The 24,270-nt window shown below is 38.5% G+C and overlaps 1 protein-coding gene and 1 long non-coding RNA gene across 11 annotated transcripts in view; one reads left to right on the plus strand and one right to left on the minus strand.

Annotated features, from left to right (window-relative positions):
* The window catches only part of PALLD (palladin, cytoskeletal associated protein), a 211,482-nt gene extending 196,005 nt beyond the window's left edge, over window positions 1-15,477 (plus strand). For 7 of the 8 annotated variants that reach the window (XM_052778772.1, XM_052778791.1, XM_052778786.1 and 4 more), the window contains 6 exons: window positions 4,244-4,338; window positions 9,541-9,673; window positions 10,636-10,843; window positions 11,565-11,730; window positions 12,632-12,765; window positions 13,754-15,477. In XM_052778772.1, the coding sequence (XP_052634732.1) occupies window positions 4,244-4,338; window positions 9,541-9,673; window positions 10,636-10,843; window positions 11,565-11,730; window positions 12,632-12,765; window positions 13,754-13,926 (909 nt within the window). In that variant the 3' untranslated portion in view covers window positions 13,927-15,477. Of the gene's footprint in view, window positions 1-4,243; window positions 4,339-9,540; window positions 9,674-10,635; window positions 10,844-11,564; window positions 11,731-12,631; window positions 12,766-12,878; window positions 12,930-13,753 lie in introns of all 8 variants that reach the window. The other variant, XM_052778782.1, reaches the window with a different exon arrangement.
* Window positions 622-9,607, minus strand: LOC128137696 (uncharacterized). Of its 3 annotated transcripts, none has more exons than XR_008233799.1 (4): window positions 9,519-9,607; window positions 8,800-9,080; window positions 3,389-6,712; window positions 622-826 (listed from the first exon to the last, which is right to left on the minus strand). It is a non-coding gene; the product is annotated as an uncharacterized LOC128137696 (long non-coding RNA). The 3 variants fall into 3 exon arrangements; XR_008233801.1 differs by having other exon boundaries at window positions 3,389-5,553; window positions 6,556-6,712; window positions 8,800-9,544; XR_008233797.1 differs by having other exon boundaries at window positions 8,800-9,544.
* Window positions 15,478-24,270: the final 8,793 nt, after the last annotated feature.

The raw sequence follows: 24,270 nt of genomic DNA on the forward strand, positions 1-24,270 counted from the left end.
AAACATGCTTCTGGACATAAATCTTCAGAAAACTATCTCATCTTACGTATGCGTGATTTAATTAAATGATGAAGTCACCATGAAGTATGTAAGTTAGATTTCTGTTTTCATCTTGCATCAGTAGGGTGGGACCTTTCTATCTCCAAGAGATTAGCAACTCAACAGCAGTTTTTCTCCTATGGTTTGAGGTTTCAGAGGGGAGGGGTGTTGTTTTTTAATCACTCATTCACCATTTGTTTCAGCTGATAACATCTCAATATCCTTACTGAGCATGGACAGCATACGTACTCTGAAAGGAGAAAAAAAATCCAGTTTACCAGCAGAAGTAACCCAATCCAGCAATTTAATTTTTCTTCTGTTGACACTACTCACTGACTGAGGCCAACTTTTTGAAATGAGTAGGAGTATATCACACCTCAACATGTTTAGATTAGGCAGTGATTGCAGTTCTGTAAGGCAAAAAGTTCTAGCACTTACGATGTAGCAGGGAGGTCTCCTGTGTTGATCCCAAAGTCTTAAACCAATGTTTTTCTGAAACACTGAGTGTTACTGGTTTTGTAATATTATTTGTTCTTCACAGACTCAATACAAGAGCTGAGGCATACAACAGGAACCCACTAGCGCATTGGACATCACTTAAATTTACAGTTCACGCATCCTATTGAAGTAACTTTTTCAATCCACTTTTCCTACAGCACAGCAAATTGAGGGGAAACATTTGCACATGAGAAACCAAGGCAGTAACATAACTTCAGGGATATAATGAATTATTTTCTTCTGTAGCACCAAATATCTTGCCAAGACCAGGCCTTCAAGTAGAATCACACTGTGAAGTAACAAACAGTATCACTGAGACAGAGTTTAATCTGAACAGGAGTGTTGTGCTGTGTTATGAATGTTGCTAGGTTACGTAGCATGACACTGCCATTTTTGCCTTGCTCTTTAACTGTCCATCCTGCTCTATTGCAGTCTGCTTGTGAATGTATGGGATTGTACACACAGATGACACACAAATAGCAGTTTTAGGCTAGAATCTACAAATTGCAGTGCTTAAATCTAGGTAGTATTTCTACATACACAGATAACAGAAATAAAGAAATAGTATAAGGCCAAGGGAATTCTTCAAGCTGGGAGCTTTTACACCTAGATGACCATTGTGTTATAGCACATGGTACTATTTCAATTGTAGAAATTCACAGTAGGTTTAAAAATGATAAATAAATACATACATGCTCAAGGTAGGAAGTGAATTCTGTTCATCTTCCTGTAAGTGTTGTGTTGGTGCATGTACAGAGTTTCCCTATGTAGTGTTACCACGTGATCCAAAAATCTTAGAGACCTTGGTGAATAAATTGCCTTTGTGTTTCGGCACTGTACTCTGTCCCGAATAACTCATATGAGCATATTTAGGGCCTACGTTTTAGCATTTGTTATTCTGGATAAAGTTCATTTGGTGACACAGCAGGGAACTAGGTTATCAGCTCTGGTCATTGATGATGCTAGTTTGTTAGTGGGTTTTTAGATGTACTAAAATGAGACATTTTTGTATTGTTCCTAGTTTGGGGATTGAAAAAGCAGTTTTGTTAAATGACAAAAACCTGTGTCTGTGCTTTTTTCCCTTCTTTGGAGAAGAACCAGAAGCATCCTCCTCTGGCTCCCCTAAACAAAACATCTGTCTGTTTCACCAAGCCCATTCTATTCTTTCTTCACAGTGTAATTCCCAAGCAAACATACTTATCTCTTCCACTATTTGCTTGCTTTTACTATGCGTTTAACAGTACAATGGAGGCAAAGAAGGGCTATGAGTTAATGCACTAGCCTTTCACACTCAGAGATCTGGATTCCAATTCTTTTAAGTCATCCTGAGTGGAAATAATTTTGGCATAGCTTCCTCAATTCTAATGGAAAGTTCTCCACATCTCAAAGCTATCACAAACTTAAGCAAATTTGGCAACCCTTCCTTAAGAAAAGCGAAATACATAAATATAAGGGAGCCTACATCAGCATTCTGATGGACTGGTAGTTATTTGCTAGGCTGTTGCTGTGTTTTGGTCATTGCTATTGGAACCACCAAACTACAAAGCAAAAAGGCATATTCTTAGCTGATAGAAATTGATTTAAAGCAAAGGATTCCGTTCATTAGAGCTCTGCAAATTTATGCCATCTCATGATCTGGACTAATACTACAGGATTTATGTATGTAAAGTAACTTGTTGACATGCCTTGGAAATCATCTGTGGTGGTTAATACGGCAGGCACCATTGCCTGCGATGTAAAGTGCAGCGATCTGGAATTAAGGTTCTAACACACCTCTGGGGTTTGCAGTAAAATTTGCCATATAACTTAATCCAGAGCAAACTGACCCTGGGCCTAGAAAAACACAAAACCTTGCCTGTTTTAGGCCTTTAGTTACAGGTTACATCCCTTAACTAACTGATCTCTTTCCATGAGCTGTATGTGCTCGAGTCCTTATTTTCACCTTCTTCCCTTTTATCCTGTTCTCTCACTTCTTTGCACTATGCACCCAGTCCTCAGTCTGGATTTTCCTTATTTTCTAGGCCATCTTCTCATGAATTACTTCCCACTCATCGCTTCCTTCCCATTCATCCCGTGACTTTTCCAAATCTCTGGCTTCCTGCTTTTTCTTCCCTATCCAAATTCCTTACTGTTCTTTGTGTTTCTATTTGTGATGCCTTCAGGTATTGAGATAACGCAGAAATTTTCCCAAAATGTGTGAATGCATCACCTGCCAGAAAAAGATTAATATGCAGTGGTGCCTAAAATAGAAATGTATTTGTTCCAGATGTTTCTAATGGTCTTGTAACACAAAAAAAGCTATTGCTTAAGAAATTGCTGCAGGTCATGCACAATAGCTTATTTTAACACAAGTATTTTTCTCGTGGACTAAGTGGGTCATGGGAATAAAAGCGGGACACAGCAACTTCATTTCTAACAGTCCAGCAGTAACACGAAGGTCATTGCCATTTGAAGGCTGCTGTGACCCCAGTGAAATTGTTTTTCGATGGGCTTTGACCAGTTGTTAATGAACAGCAATTTGCAACCCCTGAATTACTGTGACAAAAATATTTGTCACTTTTATGGTGAAAGACTTGAGTGTGGAGCTCACAGCTTAGAACTGAAATACACTGCAAAGCTGATGTGGATGTTGCCTTACTGCTACCAGTCCAGGGGGCAGAGACACAGATGGACATCTTCTATACAGTTATCGAAGAGCTATTTAAAACTATCATTTTTGAAAAGTTATTAAAATTACATTGTCATATAAAAGTATATAAACTTTTACTACAGTATTATTTTTATATATACCTGTTATATTTGTATCTATTATGTCTATTTATTAATACCACCAGATGCTTTTAACCCTTACATGGTGAATTCAGCGGAGTCCTGGATGTCAGCAGTTCTGGCTGTAGGCAGTCCCATCCCAAATTTGTTACCTCTAGTGCTTGTGGTGGAACACCTGTCTTTTAAAAACCAAAATAGTTTATTTTGACATAAGAAACAAAGCAAAACAAACCCCAGGGATTAAATACAACAGATCCCATGTTTTATTCAAAGCTTCATCATTCACCGAAAATAACCTAAGACTGCTGAACCATCTCCAACGTCCAGCAGTGCAGTTGTGTGCTTTGGTGCGGATTCATACCCCCAAACCAGGCTCGCTCTTCTGAGAGGAGCCTTTAAGTACTTGTACAATTGGTTTGCTTTGTACATGCATGGATTTTTTTCTTTGAGCTGTGGCCCCACCAGGTCAAGTGGATCAATGCACTTTGGAGGCAGAAGCTCTGTTGTTAACTTTCAACACTTTCCAAGTGCCATTTTCAAGAGTGACTGATCTTGAACTAGTCTTTCTGTCCACTTGCCAGACACAGAGAAACCTCCCACCCACATCAATGACTTAGTCAATATACTGGTTTAAGGATTTAATTGCTAGTGGTACTAATAATCTTTTTTTAACGAAAAACTTCCAGGTGGAACATTTTAACCATGACTGTGTTATAGTCACAATTATTCCAGTCTGTTCTGTGTTCGATGGGAAGCTGACAAAATAGTTTAGTATCAGAAGGTATGTTGACAAATGTTTTTCAATGACTTAGTGAAAAAAGAGATTGTATTACAGACTCTGTAACAGGTGGGCAAAACCGAAGAGATCAGGTTGAACATTTATTAATATTATATGCTTTACGTATTTTAATGTTTCTACTCTCCATCATCCTAACAGGGCAGAGTAAGTTGCACAGGCAGGCTGATGGTTCAAGCTGTAAATCAAAGAGGCCGCAGCCCTTGGTCACCCTCTGGTCAGCCTCATATGAGAAGGTATTTGCTGCTTTTTGTTTGTTTGTTTTAGTAATAAGCGTTTTGCAAAATTATTACGATAAGATAAAGAATGTGAAGTAAGAAGGTAAGCTCAAAGTATGGCATTCAGGAAGAAATGTGTCTCTGCTGTCTAAAAGTTTCTGCAAAGCTTGCACACTCAGAATTATAAGCAACCTCTGAAATTACATGACTTTTAAGTATCTTTAATTTTGCCTGTCTCCTCCTCTCTTTGTCATCTTCACTACTTGCTCCTTATCTCAAATTACACTACCAGCTGTTGGGAAGGACCTTGTCACTTAGATGTTTTTTTAAAATATCTCACCTGACTAGGATTCTACCAGAAACCTGTAATTTCTGCAGCTTTTAATAAGTATTCATTTAAAGAAACAGCAGAAATAACTGCATGCCAGACAAGGTTATCAGATTTACATTAGAAATATTTTAGTATTTCAGTGATTTCAGTTCAGGTTCTTATAAGGAATTATGAGTCAGAAATAAAGTATTAAACTTATCTTTGGTGAGTTTACAATTATTCACATACGAAGCTTTGGTTTATGTTTTTGGACCATATAAGGGAATTTTCCCTTCAAATACTTTTTTTTTTTTTTCATTACCCAAAGCATTTATGAGGCTATTTAGCATGGCTTAGACATCTTCAGACGATACAAAAAAATTCATTTTGGTTACCCAAACAGAACTGCTTTCAAGGGAGTATGAGGGGTCCGGTTTCCGCTGTGATGAGGTACAGGTTTTACTTAATGGTCACAATGGCCATTGACTCTCAATATTGCCTAACTGTAATATATAGAAAAAACGTACATACATATAGTCAATGTGCCATAAAGAAATGATTCCTGTAACAATTAGTAGTGGTAGTAGTATGTACTGTAGAACCGCTGCATGCAAAACAGGCTGTCTTATCCCTTCTGGTAACTAGGAAGTATTAGGAAGCAAGGTTGGTTGTTTAGAAGATCTTATCAGTCTTACTCTTGCACAGAACAAACTGGGCTTCCCGCAGTCCTGAAAGCATTTCCCAAAGTCTCGCTGAGGTGTCCTACCAGCTCCCCCTCTAATGCTTCACCTTTAGGCCTGTAAAGCCCAAAGCTCAGACTTCTTATGGAGGGGAATATCCTGCTATCACTGCATTGTGAGAACAGCCCAAAAAAATCTGGGTCTGTTTGGCGTAGCCTGTCCAGGAAATAAGGCACTTGACACCTGCAAATAATGGGTAAAAAGGAAAATTGTCCGTTAATCCCTGAAGGGAAAAGTTGCCATGAAGAGTCGGGTTTCAGCTTAGTCAGTCATTGGACGCTGGGTGAGAAAGGGGAAACATCTTTTAAAACGGGGAGAGGAGAAAGGAAGATAGGTATGGGTAAGAGAGCGGTGAGCAGCTGACACTTCTGCATCTTTCTGAAGGATAAAATGTGGGTGTCTCTCTCTGTGTGACTGGCAGAACCCTTGGGCAGTAATGGGGGAGGCTCATTTTTCAATCTCTCCAAATGCAATTGAAGTCCGAGGCCACTTACGGCTGGTATTTTATCTTCTAATTGAGACAAACACTTGGGCAGCCACTATTGTTTTGGTTGGGTGTCCAGTAGAGTAAAGAATTATAAATAAGTGATTTCCATACAGCAGTTTAATTAATATTAGGGCAATTATTGCAGATTCTTATTTCCTGTAAAATTACCATACGTGAAGGGCTCATCCTCTTACCTTTACTTACAGAAGGTCTGTTTCTGCTAAGCATTCAGCACAATACTATTTCTGTTCAGTGACATTTCCCATTAGTCCCATCACCCCATTCTCCCCGAGACTGATGAAATGTGAGCACGTAAAACCTTCCCAGGACAGATTCCCACCATCGGCTTTTCTAACATAACGTACCACACTATTGTGCTCCCCCATATACTATAGTATTTGTCACATATATTGCCATATACTTTTGATAAGTAATACTCCCGTGGCATTACAATATTATTTCTATAAGCTTTTCTGCTTGAGAGCAACGAAACTTTTTTTTTTTTTACAAGTGTAATTATTAGCTCAATGAACTTTATGACTTGTTACACTGTCGACTGGCTTTTTCCTGCAGTATTTTTAATCTCTTACAGAACTCTGGTTTTTGTCATCTTCACTATGTCACAGACATTTTAAAACACTGTAGTTATTTCATTTTTAATGTATTTTCCTGCAATTTGCTTAGCTTGCAAACATTACCTTCTTAGCATTACGTGGCGGGGGGGCGGGGGCAAAACGTTTGAATTGTCTGACGTGTACCAAGCTTGGGCTCAATCCCTTAAACGTCATGGTGCTCAACACTGTAGCACCTAAGCTGTCTTGCCGTGCACTGCAGCCAGAGTCCTGAATAAATCATCTTAAAATGCATGAGATTAAGAAAGATTTTAGAAAGAACTATTCCTGTTGCCCCTGCTCTCAATTAGAGGATTAATTTGAACTTAATCTCCTTTATCCCCAATTAGTGATCATTATCATATGGTCAGTCATAAAGTCTTCCCCAGCTTCTCGCTTGCTGAAATTCCTAGCACATTGCGCCACGCCAACCCACAGAGTCTCCCCTGGACACACTTAGTACATGATGTTGGTGTTGCTGAAACTAATCTTTGCAATTTGATGCCCACATCACAACTCTAAAGAACCCACAACTAATCCAAGGGTATTGCAGTCTATTGCAATTTGTCATTCCTAGACATCTGAAGTACCTAGCTCTCCTCATTTCATTATTTCTTTAAAACCACAAAATGTTTCAGAACTAAAACAACCCTAGTTTCACCTCCCAAGGTAAAGGCTTAAAAAGTAGTCTGCAATTTTAGAGACAAATTTACAAAGAGGTAGAAAGAAATGCATTATTTGTTTCTGACTCTAAACAGCATGCTGATTTAGGTTTCCTTCCAAATGTGTAATTTGAAAACTTAGTTTTCACGATTCAAGAACATACTAGCAGAAAAAAAGATCTCAAACTCCTAGTCTTTTGTGTTTTCTGTTTCATTTGGTGTAAATTTTTTTTCCCCAGTTTTGACCAGTGCTGCCTTTTTATGCAGCTGGAGCAGTGAGATGGTGGCTTTCAGGACTTTCACACTTCTGTGGTGCTAGTTAACCTGCTTGGCTCAGCCTTGCAAGACATTAAGAAGCACTAGTTACCTGTACTTTATTGGCATCTTATCAACAGAATCTAAACAGGATGCATATAAATACTGTGAAGGCAGATTTTGCTTGGGTTGCTTGCACTGAGTAGCACTCGCTTGACTAGATACCATCATTTCTAGTTGGTCTTGCAGAACTAATTACCAAAAGATACGAGTATAGTTTTTCTTTACTACCATCCATCTTCCATCCCAGCTACATGCATACAAGGCAGGTACGTTGGCAAAATTGGTTAGAAACTCGCCAACGAGAGCTCAGCGTTGCTTATGAGCTGTAATGCAGGAGCTACTGAAGTAGCTTTAGGCACGTTCAAGTGGCAAAAAATATTAGGTGCCTAAGACCTGGACTTAGGCACCTGAAGAGTTACATGAGCTTTTAGCGCATGCAAAGATGTCAGTCTGTGTTCCACATTGCAGTATCCATTCCTACATTAATAAGCAGTAGGGGCTAGATTTCCCTCAACACATTTGCCTTTAGTTATAGCTGTGGGAAGCCTGTGATGATCATTAAAAGTCAAAATTTATCTATTTATGACAGATAATACTGTAGCAAAAGTGATGACTGGTCAGAATGCAAACAGAGCAATAACAGAGAGAAGGGCAACAACAGAGAAGGACAAAGTAAACCAAATTCAAGCAACTCTAATTAAACTTTACCTCAGTGGAACAGTGTGCAGCTAGAGTGTTTATCTTCCATACAGCAGTACAGCATCTTGTTTTCCAAATAACTGCTGGGGGTTTGAAGCTTTTTTTGTTATGAATTATTTTAACCTAAAGAAACACCCCTGGGCAGTAAAAAACACAGTATAGCCACGTCTAACACAGTACCGCACGTCTACTGCAGACACTGGCCAAAACAGAAACATTGGCAAAAGTTAACAGAAAATGGAATTCAGAAAAGAGAATTTCACTGTAAAGTGTCATTGATAAAAGTTATCTTGGAGGATATTTGCATAGCTCCTCTTCACTGCAACAGGATGTTACTGCAGGCAGCAGCTGCCTCCAGAAGGGAATCCACTGAAGCTGATCAGGCAAGGACAAAAATTGATCTAAAATTCTGTTTCAGTTACAAGTTTCTTTGATTACTAAGTCACACAAATGGAATAATGCTAATTTCAGTTGGAAAAAAATCCCGTTAAATGAGGAACCATCTAGAAAAAGATTTGATAGATTAAATTAACAGGCCAATCCTGAAAATGGATTAAACTATATTGTGGAAGCTTAAGGTGATTGATACTGTTTCTGGGGATAGGAGTTATTTTTCCTTCTTTTTGTTTTTTTATTAAACTTTTTACAGTACCTGTATGAAGAACAATTTAATGACCAAAGTTTTTCTTCCTATTGCTCACAAAAGAAATTCCTATTATTTTGACACCACAATTTGGTGGCTTTGAAAATGTTCAAGAATATCTCAAAACAAAAAAAATCTGTTAAATGAGGAATAAACATCCACAGCCCTTCAATCCACAGAATTTTCTGCATGGTCTTCAGTAATGCAGAACAAGAGAAGATGAAAAATAAGTCCGATGTGAAAAGTCTCTTCTCAGTGGAGCTGAGTTAGCTTTTAGCTGCTGTTATTTTCTGAAAGGTAAACATAATTAACAAACAGTACCTGCACTTTCTGGTGTAATCAGCAACAGTGAAGGGATTAAGTACACAGGACACTGGCAGTGGGGGACTGAAGCTATATGCTAAGGCCTACCGACTTATTTTATTTGTATTTCGGTGATTTAAAGACTAAACAAAAGTACTATCATGTATAAATAAATTATTATTACAAGCAATTGCTCTGTAGCAAGACTGTTTTCTAGATCATATTTTGCCACATGCGAATTAAATGAAAGTAATTAGTAAGTAAGTACAGTGTCATAATTAACTCAGTCTGAGCCAAATGCTACCACTGTATATGTGTAAATATGGAGTGATTATGGTATAGGTCAAAGAAGTGATTTAAAATTCAAAGCAGTCTTGTAAGTGATTTTGGTTCTCCTGATTTAGCAGAGAAAAAAAATAATTTACCTTTATTTCATGTTATTTTAAGACCACGATCTCGATCAAGGGACAGTGGTGATGAAAATGAACCAATTCAGGAACGATTCTTCCGGCCTCATTTTCTGCAGGCTCCTGGAGACCTGACTGTTCAAGAAGGAAAACTGTGCAGAATGGACTGCAAGGCAAGTATCATGGAAAGGATAGCAGCCATCTTTCTGCAACATTATCTGACTCAAAAACCAAGTCAGTTTCTTTTCAAAAGCTATTTTACCTATTGGCAGTTTCAGCGACTGTCAATGGGTTAATTAATCTCACCACTTATGAGGAAGTGGGCAATAAAAGTTTGCTTCCCCTCCAATGAAAGTGCTTCAGGCAAATCTTACAGCTCACAGTAAACCGGTTTTTAGAATTCAGCTATGCTGGGGCGTGGAGGGAAGCAGTACACACTACAAAGACAGCATGCTTCTCCATTTTTAAGTCCTTTTACTACTTGAGTTTCGATCCCCCATTAAAGTTTCAAACAATATAATCTTGATTTATGACTTTGCCTAAAAGAATTCATCAAGGCTTGGATGAATTCTGTTTACTTTATGCTGATATATTGGGAGAAGCTATTTGTTTTCAAGCAGTACCCACAGCAAATGGCAGGGCTTTCAAAAGTACAAGACCTGTTCACACAGACGAAACACTAAAGAGCACAGGTGGTGTTATCTAAGTGGAATAGCACTTAAGAGTTCAATAATTAGTCAGCTAACATCTTTTTGTCTGCAACTTTTCCACAAGAAGTTAATCTAGAAAGGAGTATCTTCTCATTCCACCTGAATAGCAAACAATAAAAAAAGACAAAAGGTATCACCCTGCCTTTTGTTTTGCAATGTTTTATTATTTAGCTTCTAGCATATCTAAACACTGATCTTTTTTCAGTCACGCCCATAAGACGTCACAGAATTCAGGGAGTTGGCCAGAAAGTAAGTGAATGAACACAACTGAGTCAATGTCTAATTCAGGACAGAATTAGATCTTTAAATCTTGTGGTACACCTGCAGTAGCAAACAAACCCAAGCTTCTCTGAAGCAACAAGTCAGGACTCCTCTGGTGTTTCATATGGCTAAGACCATTTCCCATTATTCTGTTTACACTTAAGGTTAGTGGATTACCAACTCCAGATTTAAGCTGGCAACTTAATGGAAGACCAATTCGCCCCGACAGTTCTCACAAAATGTTGGTGCGTGAAAACGGCGTGCACTCCTTGATCATAGAACCAGTCACAGCCAGAGATGCTGGCATCTACACGTGCATTGCCAGCAATCGAGCTGGTGAAAATACATTCAGCCTGGAGCTCATTGTTGCAGGTAACATCTTCATGCTAAGCTTCCGCACCCAGCACTGTGAGGGTAACGTGAAAAAGGAAAATGTAAGTGCCGTCAAATGGCATGGTTAAGGGGTGGGGGTAAGAAAAGGAAACCTGGCAGTAACAGAACTATAGTATATTTATAGGCGACACACTCGTGTTATGTTGTGGTGTAAGTTGACTGGCATGTAACCTCTGCGTGCACAGTTCAGAAAAGAGGGCTGTTGTCCTGAGGCACAGTTGAGGCCACAAACCAGACTATTTACTTGAATGGGTTTTTTTAATGGCAATTTGTGCAGACCCATATCTACCATGATTGATTTGTGTGTTTCACAGCATATTAGACTAACGCCATTCCAGCCTTCTGGTAGAGCAGTTCCTTCTGTAATTAAAAGCCCATCCTTTTATGGACTGTGAAGGAGCACTTTTAACAAGCATGGTGCAGCCAGTGTATCTAGTCTTCATGCTCCACATTTCAATTTTTTCAGGGAAGTGGGGGAAACCACTCACTCAGCTCTATTAGCGCTCGCTTTTGCCCTATTAAAATGCTGATGTGACTGTTTTCTTCAGAGGAACCAGGATTGGACTTTGTGATTAATGAAGACAACACTTAAGTTCCCTGCCACATAGATTTTTCATTACTGGTTTTTAGCATGTTGCTGAAAGAAAGGCTACATTTTCATAGATTAGTGTCAATGTGACTGCAATCTTTATTTTCACAGCTAAGGAAGTACACAAAGCACCTGTGTTTATAGAGAAGCTACAAAATACAGGTGTGACTGAGGGATTCCCAGTGCGACTGGAGTGTCGAATCTCGGGGGAGCCATCTCCTCAGATATTTTGGAAGAAGGAGAACGAGTCCCTCACATACAACACTGACCGAGTGAGGTTAGACTGACTTCGAATCCTATCTCCCCATGTATAACTTCAATAACGATTTATCCTGGTAACACAAATGAAAACCTAGAAGGTCACAAGAATGCTTTGTGTGAAAAGCAGCTCATAAATATTAACTAGTTATTGTAATAATTGATGATATTTACTCAAACTTGTGGCCAGCCTTGTGGCAGAGCCAGAATTAAAATGTTAGTTCTGTTTTCCATCCTTGGACTTAAACAACTATCTTTGCACTTTAAGCAAGTTGAGCAATAGTTTTTCTCTTCTAGAACTAAGACTTATAGAAATTTACTGGTGAAAACCTAGGCTCCTAAGTAAAGCTATCTGCTTCTCAGCAGAAACCTTGATTCATAACACTGCTGTGTAGTTAAGCAACTGAAATTCAGTATTTTATATTCTAAGATCTACAAACTTGTCTTGAATGTTCAATAACATTTTGTAGGAATGTTTAAAAGCAAACTCATGATATATTTCAAGAAAAGGAACTCAGTACTGATATGACACTGTAATAAATTATTGCTGTCCTTCTAAGTAACTAAATGTATTTCAGTACTTCATTCCTCAAGTTTTTTTATCCCATCCCCCAAAAGTCTGGGTAAGTCCCTACTACTTAAATCAGATTTCCAGATATCTTAATCTGTAATTGTGAAAGAGAAGTTACTTTATGCATTTTTGCTTCTTAGTTTTCAATACAGGATATTGAACTGCCAAACTGTCAAGCATATTCAAGGTTTTATCTTCCACTTGCTAATTTCAGAGGAAGTTCCATATGAATTAAAAGTGGACTATAATTAAACTGTAACTAGGATTGGGTTGGCTTATAATGACTTTTTAAAACAGTCTATGCTGTTTTGCAATTTAAATAGTCATTTTCTACTTTTCTTTTGTTTAGCATGCACCAGGATAACTACGGCTACATTTGCCTGCTTATTCAGGGAGCTACAAAGGAGGATGCCGGCTGGTACACCGTTTCAGCCAAGAATGAGGCTGGGATTGTGTCTTGCACTGCCAGGTTGGATGTTTATAGTAAGTGACTTCAATTTTCACGATTGCATTAATCCCCCCAAAAGCAACAGTCCTGTAAGTTTCAGTTTGTTCACGGAATGGTTTACATTGGTCTCTCTTTCTTTTGTTTATAGTTTCTCCTCAATAATAACGATCCACATCAAGACAACAAATGCTCTGTCAAAGTACATTTCACCATCTTTCAGATACCTAAAGCAAAACAAGCATGCATGCTTTCTGTTTTTGCTTAGTATATTAAATACAGCTAATTAACAACAGATAACGGCATGATTACATTATTTTTGTGGATCATTATTACTATTGCTCTGCTAGCACTTCCCTAACCTTTTGTATTCTTTTGTACATTAGTGTGTAATACACCTGTGACAGCTACCAGAAGTGTACTACTAGATGTTTTATGGCTTTCTGCTTAATTATTCGGTTTGTTCCAAAGCAGCTCCTGTCATAGTGAATGTTTTCTTAAACCAAAATCTCTTACCAGTCTTCCTGTAACAAGAGTAAGTGGGGGGTGGGGTGGAGAGAGACTGGAATGATAAACGATGGTTTCTGTGGTGGTAGTGAGACTTGCGAATTAGAGACTTGGCTCAGCATTCTTCAGCGTATGAGGGGTGGCAATGGCAACCAGATGATTTCCTTTCATATACAACAAATAACCCTCAAACAGGCCTGTCACTGTAATAGCAGTGCACAGAAACAAACCCCTTGCTGTTACCCTTCTCAGTGACACAAGGGAAGGTAGAAAGCATTGCCAAAAAGGCAAAGTAACACACATAGACACTATTGTTTTTACTTACCACATCTGAAGGTGAAACTAGATGCTGAGGAAAAAAACCACCATCGAGATACGAAAAAAACTTGCCTTTGATATAATGGTTTTCTGCTGCTCAGAAGTTAGTATCTCCTTTACAAAGGGTTGACTGTGCATCTGGCACGCTTTGTTGCACAGCTCGAGATGGCTAACGTTTCTTCTTTCCTTCTTGATCTATAGCTCAGTGGCAACAACCACCTCAGACAACCAAGCCAAAGAAGGTGCGGCCCTCAGCCAGCCGATACGCTGCACTTTGTGACCAAGGACTAGACATCAAAGCAGCTTTCCAGCCTGAAGCAAATCCAGTCCACCTGACGATGCAGTCTGGCTTGGTAGAGAGCGATGATCTGTAGATCCAGCTGCCGCTTCCATCATTTTCTTTCAAAGCAGAAACACTGAAAGCCATTGCCTTGACCAATGATACTCCTATGTCACTTTATGCAAAGGCAGACACCTTCAAGTACAAAAGATAAACAACAAACACAGTAACCATATATTTCTTATTCATTATGCCAAATTAGAAGAATAGATAGATTATTAATAGAAATGTACACACTGCACAACACATCACATTCACCAGTTCCTTATACCTAAGTTGCTTCAGCTCTTACGAATAACCCTTTTCATAAAGGCCAAAATACATCAGAGAGACAGATTTTTCAGAAGAGAACACTATTTATCACTACATGCCTTCATATGCAGTAAGTAGATGCTACACAATGTTAATGGTGCAAGATGTTTTACTTGACGCCATTAGATCACAAAGAAAATTAGAATGTATGGTTATCTATAGTTCTAAAATGGCAATGCATTCTGATAGCTACAAAGAACAAGTGCAATATTGTAAGAATAAAACAGGAAGGGACAAGGAAGAGAAACGTAAGCAAATGCTGTTATCTCTGCAAACTGCTTTCTATTCTATAATGAAAAAAAATCTTGCCTTAAATGCTGTTAGTATGGACAATTCTATAAAGCAACATCAGCACCGTAACTTTAAATTCTTTTGTATTTTTTCATTTTGCCATCTAGGAGGAGGCTTACTTACAAACATACAGCAAAGACAGTTTAAGCATAAGCAATTTAACCTCTTCAAGATAATGAAGAAAAAGAGCTGACATGTAATAACAGTCTACTCCAGACCATAAATACTGGTAACTAGATGGGAAAAAAATGCCAACCGTATGAACCACTGCAGTAGGTTACTGCAAGGGGTGGGAGGGGGACAGGGCAAGAAGGTGCAACTCTCTATGGATTTTCTGAAGACAGTCTGTAACCTCCTAATACTCCCATTCAAGAATCTGAAATTCTAAGGTGAGCTGAACACTAGGGAGTGTATGTATGGGATGTTCGACTGTTTAAAGCTTGTGTAACGTGTATGAGGATTTTAGAAATGTATAGTAAGTGAGAAATGGGTTGAGACTGCAATATGAATTGAAATGACAAGTATACACCACAGGTGATAAGCTTGCAGATCTGAGGAAGTAGAAAATGAAGATGGACAAAAATAACATCAAATTTGCGCCTTTATTTTCTTAACATAGCATATGTCTCTGGTAGATTTCACTTTTTTCTTCTGATTGTAGGCAAATGACAGCTCTTTTAATGGGTAGAGTCTGTGTACCGTAGATGAAAAGCCTGAAGGCTACTTTCAGAATGCAAGGCAAATCCACATCAAACTGGAGCCCCACCTAAGTCAGACCTGACTAGGGAGTTTTAAATTGGAACCAAATGAATTTACAATGAAGGGGAGGGAAGGACAGAAGAATTACTAGGCCTGACAAGGAAAATAAGCATTTGATGGTACGAGCTATGATTCTTTGCTATGAAAGGAAAACACTGTATTCCTTATATGAAGCACATATATGGTATCTTTCATTATTTATAATAAAAGTGTTGAAATCTTTTATTTCAGTTCAGTTATTCAGAAGTCCTGTACTTAGGAGGTTTTTTTTTTATTTTGTAATTGTGTACACCATATATTGCATTACTGCTATACGTGTATTGCTTTGTAAGTACACAAAGTTTGTTTTGTTTTTTAGTGACTAATAAACTTTAGCACGTAAGGTAGTACTATTCTGGTGCAGGATATGACCAGTTATGGGGATCGTTAATCTAGATTAACGTCATAGTCTGTCATCTGGGAATAATCTGATTCTATTCTAGAAAAAGTGTGTCATATCATTTGCCAAATTTTTCTTGACTGTGACATGCTAGTTTACTTTTTTGTTTAGCTTCACTAGCATTATTTTGCCACCTTTTATTTGTATTTATAAAAAAAATGTATTATCATTACTTTGGATTGTTGTGCTGATACAATGTGGGTTTAACATCAATAAATATTACACAAATAAATAGAAAGTTTTCCTTCTGATAAAGACTATTAACTGTTTCAGTACAAGCATGCAAGTGTAAGATTTAGAAATTTTAAATATTACAAATACAGATGAAATGAGGGCTATATGCAGCATCTAAAAATGACTAGAATTTATCAGAATATTCTGCTTGCGACCTGGAATCTTGTTAAAACAAAACAGAGGAACATGACCCATACATTCTAAGAAACATCTTCCGAATAAAAGTACTAGAAGATGCTTTTTTTTTTTATAGGTTAGAAAATATGCAGGTCTATGTTGTGTGTCAAGTAATTGCAATATGACATCACTTACAACTGATTCTAAGTACAGTGCATGGTCCAAGCACTGTTTTAAAAAAATGTTAATATTTACTTGTAAAATCCTGAATATTAACTAGCTTCTCCTTCTTCCCTTTCTATGCAAAGATAACAGGAAAGATGCAAGATAATAAATTTTTTCTTTTAGGTTTACATTTCAAGCCTTGATCACTACAAACAGAATTATCTCAGCAATTAATGGTGATACGGCAACTGAAGTCAATGCAGTTCTGTCTGCTTACAGTAAATTTGTCTTTGGCTTAGAGACTAAAAAACTGAGCCTGCTCTTGTGAGCTGGTTTAAGATGAGGTCATCATCACTTTTTGCCTCTGTATATATGTACAGACGCACACTTAAGTAGTAAATCACATCTCTAAGCAGCAAAGTTGTTTTTATGAAAACATTCAGCTGTGCTGTTCCTTAGTAACTGGGACTGTTTGGGTTTACAAATTCAGAGATAGAAGTGTGGCACAAGAAAATGACATACTTTTCAAGCCAAAAATCTGAAATTCTTGGAAGCTTCAAAGTAACTTTCAGAAGTTTAATCTCCCTCCACAAACTCGAAAGATAGCAAGACCTGAAAATGTACTTTTATCATTTTATAGGACTAAATGAAGAAGTCCTAAATTTTTGCAAGACTTCAGGTTTAGTTATGGGAAGAGTTCAAATTATGTAGGAAGTTGCTCAGTCCAAGTGTATTCAAAGCAATCAAAGACTCAATGCCAACTACATTCAGGATGACGACAGAAACCTCTGTCAAGAGCACCAGCAGCAATGTGCAAAATTCCACACACATGAAGGTTTTTTCAGCTGGTGGTGTGCTTTAACACACAATGCCTGCCTTCATCCTGCAACTTCAGGACAACAGCAACCAGTAGTTAACATACACAATTTTTTTCCATCACAGCCAGCTGGGGGTGGGGATCAAACCCAAACTATAGTCCAATTTGAAACCCTAGCTTATAAATCATAGTTTCTTTCTATATTACCACTTTCAAAGACCATTCTAATTCACTTACTTAGGTTGTATGCTAATAAATGCCTCAATTCCCCACATATGGACAACTACATCCTTATCTCTGCAAGCAGCCCAAACGGATTTAATATGCAAGTACTTCATGAGATCGTATTATTAATCACGTCATGATGCTGAGGGGTTCGGCTGCATGCTCTGGCTGTACGACCCAGCCGCCAAACCCACGCGGTGTAGTATAGATGGATTAATACACGGACTGGAAATGCCTGCTCAGGTTATGCACGTTGACTACAGACCTGATTCACTGCCTACCAATTCAGCTGCACCTGCAAGGGGCAGAATTTGCTGACTTTTAGCTCATTCACCTGAACTGACTAAAAGAAAAAGCCCTCCCCCTGCACAGTTCTGTTTGCGCAGAACCATGAGCACGTAAGACACGTCAGGCAGATAGCGGAAAAGACAGCTCATGCCCCAAGAAATTTACAATCTGTTCCAGACAGCACACAGTATTCTTTAATGTGTCTTAAAGCTTGCGTCTCTAATTCAGAATTAAGCCACAATTTGCTTCCTTTTACAAAAGTAGTTAATACATAAAATAATCCCATACTACACTGAATCACTAATAAAAATGTCAGTGTTCGGAACATAATGCTCAACTCACGCTTAAGAGCAAAAAAGCCAGACTACAAGCAACGGTACATATACAGCAACGATTTCAGCAGCTATACAGAGGAGGAAGACAAACGAGCTGCAGTCCAACACCACAAGGAAGGAGAAATTTTTTGCATTATAAAATAGCTGCAGCGCAACAGGTAAACCCTGGGGAAGGGCCAGGTCTCACAACCGCTGTCACTTCCTAGTTCTGTGGTAGCATAAACGGTCCAGAAACAGCTGCAGAACAAGAAAGGAGAAAAAAATAACAGCACAGGGCCACTGCTCAGAATGGTTACACCATTTATGGCAGGAGCTCTACAAATCTCATCACACTGAATGGATTAGATTAGATTGGGGTTCTTTTGCCTGAAACTGTTCTGTTAAACACACAACTAAACATACTGTCAAGCTTTTTTTGGCTGACTCTTGGCCCAGACATCACAGAGTATTTCTACAAAGCAGAACAGAGGGTACAAAAATACATTGCCAAGGACAGGACCTTTCCGAGCTACTGCAAAAGGTGTTGAAAATAATAATACCTCACAAGATAAGACTTCCCATACAACAGGCAACACACCTCTACGCTACGGCAGGTGAAGAACTAGTGGATTTTGGAGATGGCTTTTACCCGCAGCGTTTGTCTGAGCAACTGCTGGAGTCATTTGTAGGAAAGGGCCTGCCTAAAAAGAAAACCTGTTTTACCACACTATTCTATAGTATAATGCACAATTCTCTATATTAACATACTAACTCACTTCCTCCTATGATACTTCAGAATCAGATTCACTGAACATTTTTGTAATATACTGCTAATCTACAATAGTTTTATTTTTCTTAAACTCTGTATTAACTTCAGCTGTACAGTCTCTGATCATTTACTAATTCATGTATAATAACATATAATAAATGAAAACCTAAAATAAAATGTAATTCTTCCACCAGTACAACTGTTTCTAAATCCAAAGATCTTGAACTGTACATGAATGATGTCATTTCAGGTATGCAACAGCAGCAGCTTTCAAAAATTTCAGTTTGCTAAGCTCCAGATCCACTTTCCACTTAGAAAATATGTATAATTACATAATGCAGATGTCCAAATCTAAAATAGGCTGTTAGTTGTTTCCCTCAAAGTCCTGTATATGAAAAGCATAACAGAGTTAAAAATCTTAATAGAAGAATGAAGTAATTTTTAAACTTCTTCTGAGCTGCAAATCCATAAACGACCAACTTCATAAAAGCAGAACAAAGTTTTCACTTGTGCTTATTAGTGTTTTCTTGCAACATATAAAAATGGGTATAAGAAAAGGCACAGCTACCACTAGTAACTGTCATTCTAAAATAATGAATTTCAGGTCAGCCTATACATCCTGAAAGCGGAGATGGAGTATCACAGTGTTTCCAGTCACTAATTCCAAGGAATAAGACATCAGAGATCAGCCTTTGCCCAGGACAAGTGGTATCCAAGCCTAAGGTGAGGCAGAAAGAACATAGCACCTTAAGTGGGGGGGGGGGGGGGGGGGGGGAAGCTGATGATCAGTGCGTGTCCACTGCCCTCGCTTCAGAGTTCAGATTTGTCCTGGCTGCTTTTGGCAGATGTCAGGTCAGAATTCAGGACTGAACTCCCAGTCAGAGGAAGCTGACATAGCAGAGCATTAATCAGCAGTTAGTACAGTTCCTATTAACAAAGGGTAATACAGTAAGGGGAGCTCAAATGAGTTGTCCTTTTTAGAGCAAAACTAAGTTTATGACTGTGGCAATGCAAGTACCTCTTCATGGACAGCTTCAGCTGAATATGTCTGAATAAATCATTTCTTATGAACAAAACTCACCTCCCATATTAATATTCTAGTATACTTGGTTCTCCCCCAAATGGAAAGACGCCACCTTAATTAATCAATGAGAGATACAGGCACATGACAAGCACTACTGGAAGCCAGATAACACAGCATTAGGAAGAAAGGCACCATGGTGCTAATAGAAACAAAGATTTGAGAGAAAACTTTGTAAACAGCTTTGCAAAACCGTGTAGTAAATTAACCTTGTTAACCTAATATTTACAGGTCAACTGAATACAGCTTCACGGCACAGCAGAACGCGTAGCACGACCTCCGCTCTGGTGCTCTGAAAATTATGGTGAACTATAAAACTACAGACGCTCTCTGTTCTATATGCCTTCCAAGAAAAAAGCCACAAGAACCTGCAGAGAATGGATGCAGTTCCAGTCTACCACTGGCAGAACCATCTCACCATCAAAAATCACATATGCACACTAAATGGCATCCATACAAAACACATGCAGTGACTATGTTGTTTCTTTTCTCTAGGGTTCCAGGAAGTTTTCAGTAGGAATCTACCAACTACCTGAAAAAAATAGGATGAAAAGTCAGACTGACAGCAGCAGGAAGCAGAACACTGTAACTTAGAGCTTTTAACAGGTCTTCAACATACGGGTGGAGATCTGTTTATAATACAGCCTCCAACATCTAGGTGCAACATGTACTTGTAGTGCATTTAGCATTAGAAATACCGAGCTGGGAGATCTGCGGATTAGAATTCACAAAACATCAAACTGCTTCACTAACATGCTTCAGCAATACCATATAGTCAACTTGCAGTTATCCCTAAACAAATTCTTCACAATTGTCACAGCAATTTCAAACCCGTCAACATGCTATGCATGCAAGGCCACCTCAGCGGTGTCAGCCAGCAGTCTGGGAAACCGTAACACCCACGCAGCTCCATTTGCTCAGGCAGTGTTAGCTCAGAGACGTCTGCCCCCCATGCTCCCACTGACATTATCCTAATGCGCATATAACAATACCAAGGAAGATTTGGTGGCTTTTACTTGTATGTTGTCTCAACACGTTTGCCATCATCATACCCAAACTGGCAATTTGTTACCAGATCCTCAAGTAGCCAAAGAAATTTTAGTTTTAATGACTATGACAGAAAGATTCATTTTTATTTCAGAATATGACACTACAATGGTGAAGTGCACAAAGGAAAAAAAGGAGAAAAAAATAGTAGAATTGGATCTGATGTATGTAAAGAGTGAAAAAACCACAATTGTAGGTTTCAATGTCGTATTTTGTTCTATGAAAGGAACAAAAAATATCCCAGATCTTAACAGATATAGGTAATATTTGTTACTAACTCAATAGACATATCTAACAAAAAGGAGCCTTCAGCACACAGTCTGAAACTGAACATAATGTGTGCCTGGAAATAAAATGTAATCTGGGGCTTCAGCAGAGTTATTGAAGAGCCAATGCTCTTTAAAGACTTCTCTCCACCACTACATTTTCCCTGTCTTTTCAAACACTGATTGATTACCTGAATTAAGTGAGTGTACCTGGTCTTGGAAAGTTCAGTTTTCATTAGCTTTACTTAAATGAACTACACTGTGCTTAAAAAAAAAAAAAAAGTCACATAATTGCAACTGGCAATACACATTTCAGTTTCATGCAATACAACCTCTCACACTATGCAACACATCAAAGGAGGAAAATTTGCCTAACAGCAATACATAATCGTTACAATGTATGTTTTAACTGTAGGGAATAATGTAATAAAAAGATTTTGAAGGCTGGGCTTTAGATATCCACTTTCTATCCAAATTTCACTGAACTCAATATTGAAATCCTTTCCATCTTTAAAAATCATGCCTTATATCCCCAAATAGCTCAGGATACATGGATTTGGATTTTACAAAACTGCTAACAGCAATGCCAGCTATCAACTTTGTATCTACACAGGCAACTCCACTTCCATAAGACTACATAGATACACTAACCCAGTATTACCAATATGATAATGCCTTAGGATAGACTGCCCTCAGGAGGCCAAAATGAAATCTCTTCATGGATATCGCATACTAACACACTAACTCAGCACACTTTATATGCATGTTACCATAAAAGAAAGTCTGCAAAAGCTGTTCCTCGTGACAGCTCCTACTTACAGCTGCAATATTTAAAAAAAACCCCCTCACTAACATTTTGAGTGTCCTGCTAGAAACTTCTACTGATGACAATCAATTGCAATATGTGCCTCAAAGTAGAAAACTAACCTAGTGAGTTCACTACAGCAAGTACTAAGTTACAAACACATCTCTTAAGAGATAAGCAGAAGTAAGGCTCCAACGGTACTTAACAAAAGACTATAGGAGAGTTTTAGGCAAAACAGCAGATGAAGAAACATCAGATGAATAAAAAGCACATGCTCTCACTTCCACTAGGAATGGAATCACAGAAACTTTGTTATGTCTAGTAAAAGAGTGGACTGAAATTTTCAAAATTCAGCTGAGAAATCATGATAAGTCAGTCAAGCACACAGTCCTACTCAAGAACACCCACATGCAAAAAAGCTCAAACCATTTATATGTAGCTCAGCATAACTGCTAGCAGCACAAGATGTAAAAACCAAACATCTGTTTTTAATCAAGGACAGCGACATAACAGGCATACCAGAAATATGATGGAAGCAAGACAAACAAGCAAGACATTGATACAAAATACATAGGAAAGTCATCAAATGAGATATCAATATATTAACTCATCAAATCAAATATGGACTGAATTTCCAGACCTAATAAGGTAAACTCTGTTGTCAGACAATATTATTTCTGTCGTGGTTTAACCCCAGCCAGCAACTAAACACCACACAGCCGCTCACTCACTCCCCCCCACCCAGTGGGATGGGGGAGAAAATCAGGAGAAGAAGCAAAACCCGTGGGTTGAGATAAGAACGGTTTAATAGAACAGAAAAGAAGAAACTAATAATGATAATGATAACACTAATAAAATGACAACAGCAATAATGAAAGGATTGGAATGTACAAATGATACGCAGTGCAATTGCTCACCACCCGCCGACCGACACCCAGCCAGTCCCCCGAGCGGCGAATCCCTGCCCCCCACTTCCCCGTTTCTGTACTGGATGGGACGTCACATGGTATGGAATACACCGTTGGCCAGTTTGGGTCAGGTGCCCTGGCTGTGTCCTGTGCCAACTTCTTGTGCCCCTCCAGCTTTCTCACTGGCTGGGCATGAGAAGCTGAAAAATCCTTGACATTAGTCTAAACACTACTGAGCAACAACTGAAAACATCAGTGTTATCAACATTCTTCGCTCTGAACTCAAAACATAGCACTGTACCAGCTACTAGGAAGACAGTTAACTCTATCCCAGCTGAAACCAGGACAATTACCAACGCAATTATGATGATGGCAGTAGCTATGACATCCAAGGACTATAAGGCCAGCAACGTAACTGTAATGAAAGACAGCAATTACCAGCAGGTCGGATAAATGTCACACTGAAGATATCAAGATGACTTTTTTTTTTAATATTTTTTTTTCATGCAGCCAGTCAAGGACACCCAACTCTGGCTGCAGTCCCCAGGAGCATACAAGACCTGAGTCAAAATGTTATTTTCAAAGACTGGCTTTGTGATGGTAACTTTTATTTCTGTGAGAACATTGACAAAGCTTATTAATAAAGACAACAGACCACAACTGCAGACTTCCATAAAAAAGGAGCAACATAAAATAAGGAAATATGCTAAAATGAAATAAAAAAGACAAGTCAAAAATATTAAGATGCAATGCTTCATGACAACACTAAGATTGTATGCACTGGACTTCAGTATGATGACTTTAAAACACACACACCAAATTAAACTTTTTTTGTGGGGAGGGGGAAGCTGACAGGGATTAAAAGCTACTAGAATTTAAGTCAACCTTTGTAAAACCAGCAGTGTAGCTTTAGCAGTCAAACAGAATCTGTCACTGAACGTAAAATTTATAGACAGATCAGAATGTAGAGGAACAATTTACAAAAGTGCACACAAACTGAACAGCACTTCAGGAACAGGAAGTGTGCCTGAATAAGGCAAGCAGATGATTGAAATAAAAAGCAAAGTGCTCAGGGGAGGCGAGGCCACAGAGAAAAAAAAAAAAATCCCCAAACTCTGAACAAAATCCTAAATCAGTTTTTGGTACCATGCAGGAACCATGAGCAGAACCTCTACAGGCAACTCACTGAAGGTTTCACCCCTCAGAGCAAAACATCAGAAGAGGTTACAGAGGGAATAGTAACAAATGGCTGGGCCTGGGGGCTACCACTCCCTAATTCTAAGGGAAATCAAGTAACTGCAGGGTGAAACTTCTGCGTTAAAACTGCCTCATTAGCAAATGACTGGAAGCTGGCAAAAGTGACAGCAAGCTTTTGGGAATTTTCTGGGTGGAAGAATCACTTGTTTTTTAAGAAGAGATTCCAGAGGGATCAACTACAGACAAATTATATTTTTCTGTACAAACTGCCAGAAATTTTTCTAAAGCCTTGAAAACAACCAGATAAACATACTGAGGGAACTCAGTGTTGCTTTTGCAAAGGG

Source organism: Harpia harpyja, chromosome 2, assembly GCF_026419915.1.
Source record: "Harpia harpyja isolate bHarHar1 chromosome 2, bHarHar1 primary haplotype, whole genome shotgun sequence".
Taxonomy (NCBI): domain Eukaryota; kingdom Metazoa; phylum Chordata; class Aves; order Accipitriformes; family Accipitridae; genus Harpia; species Harpia harpyja.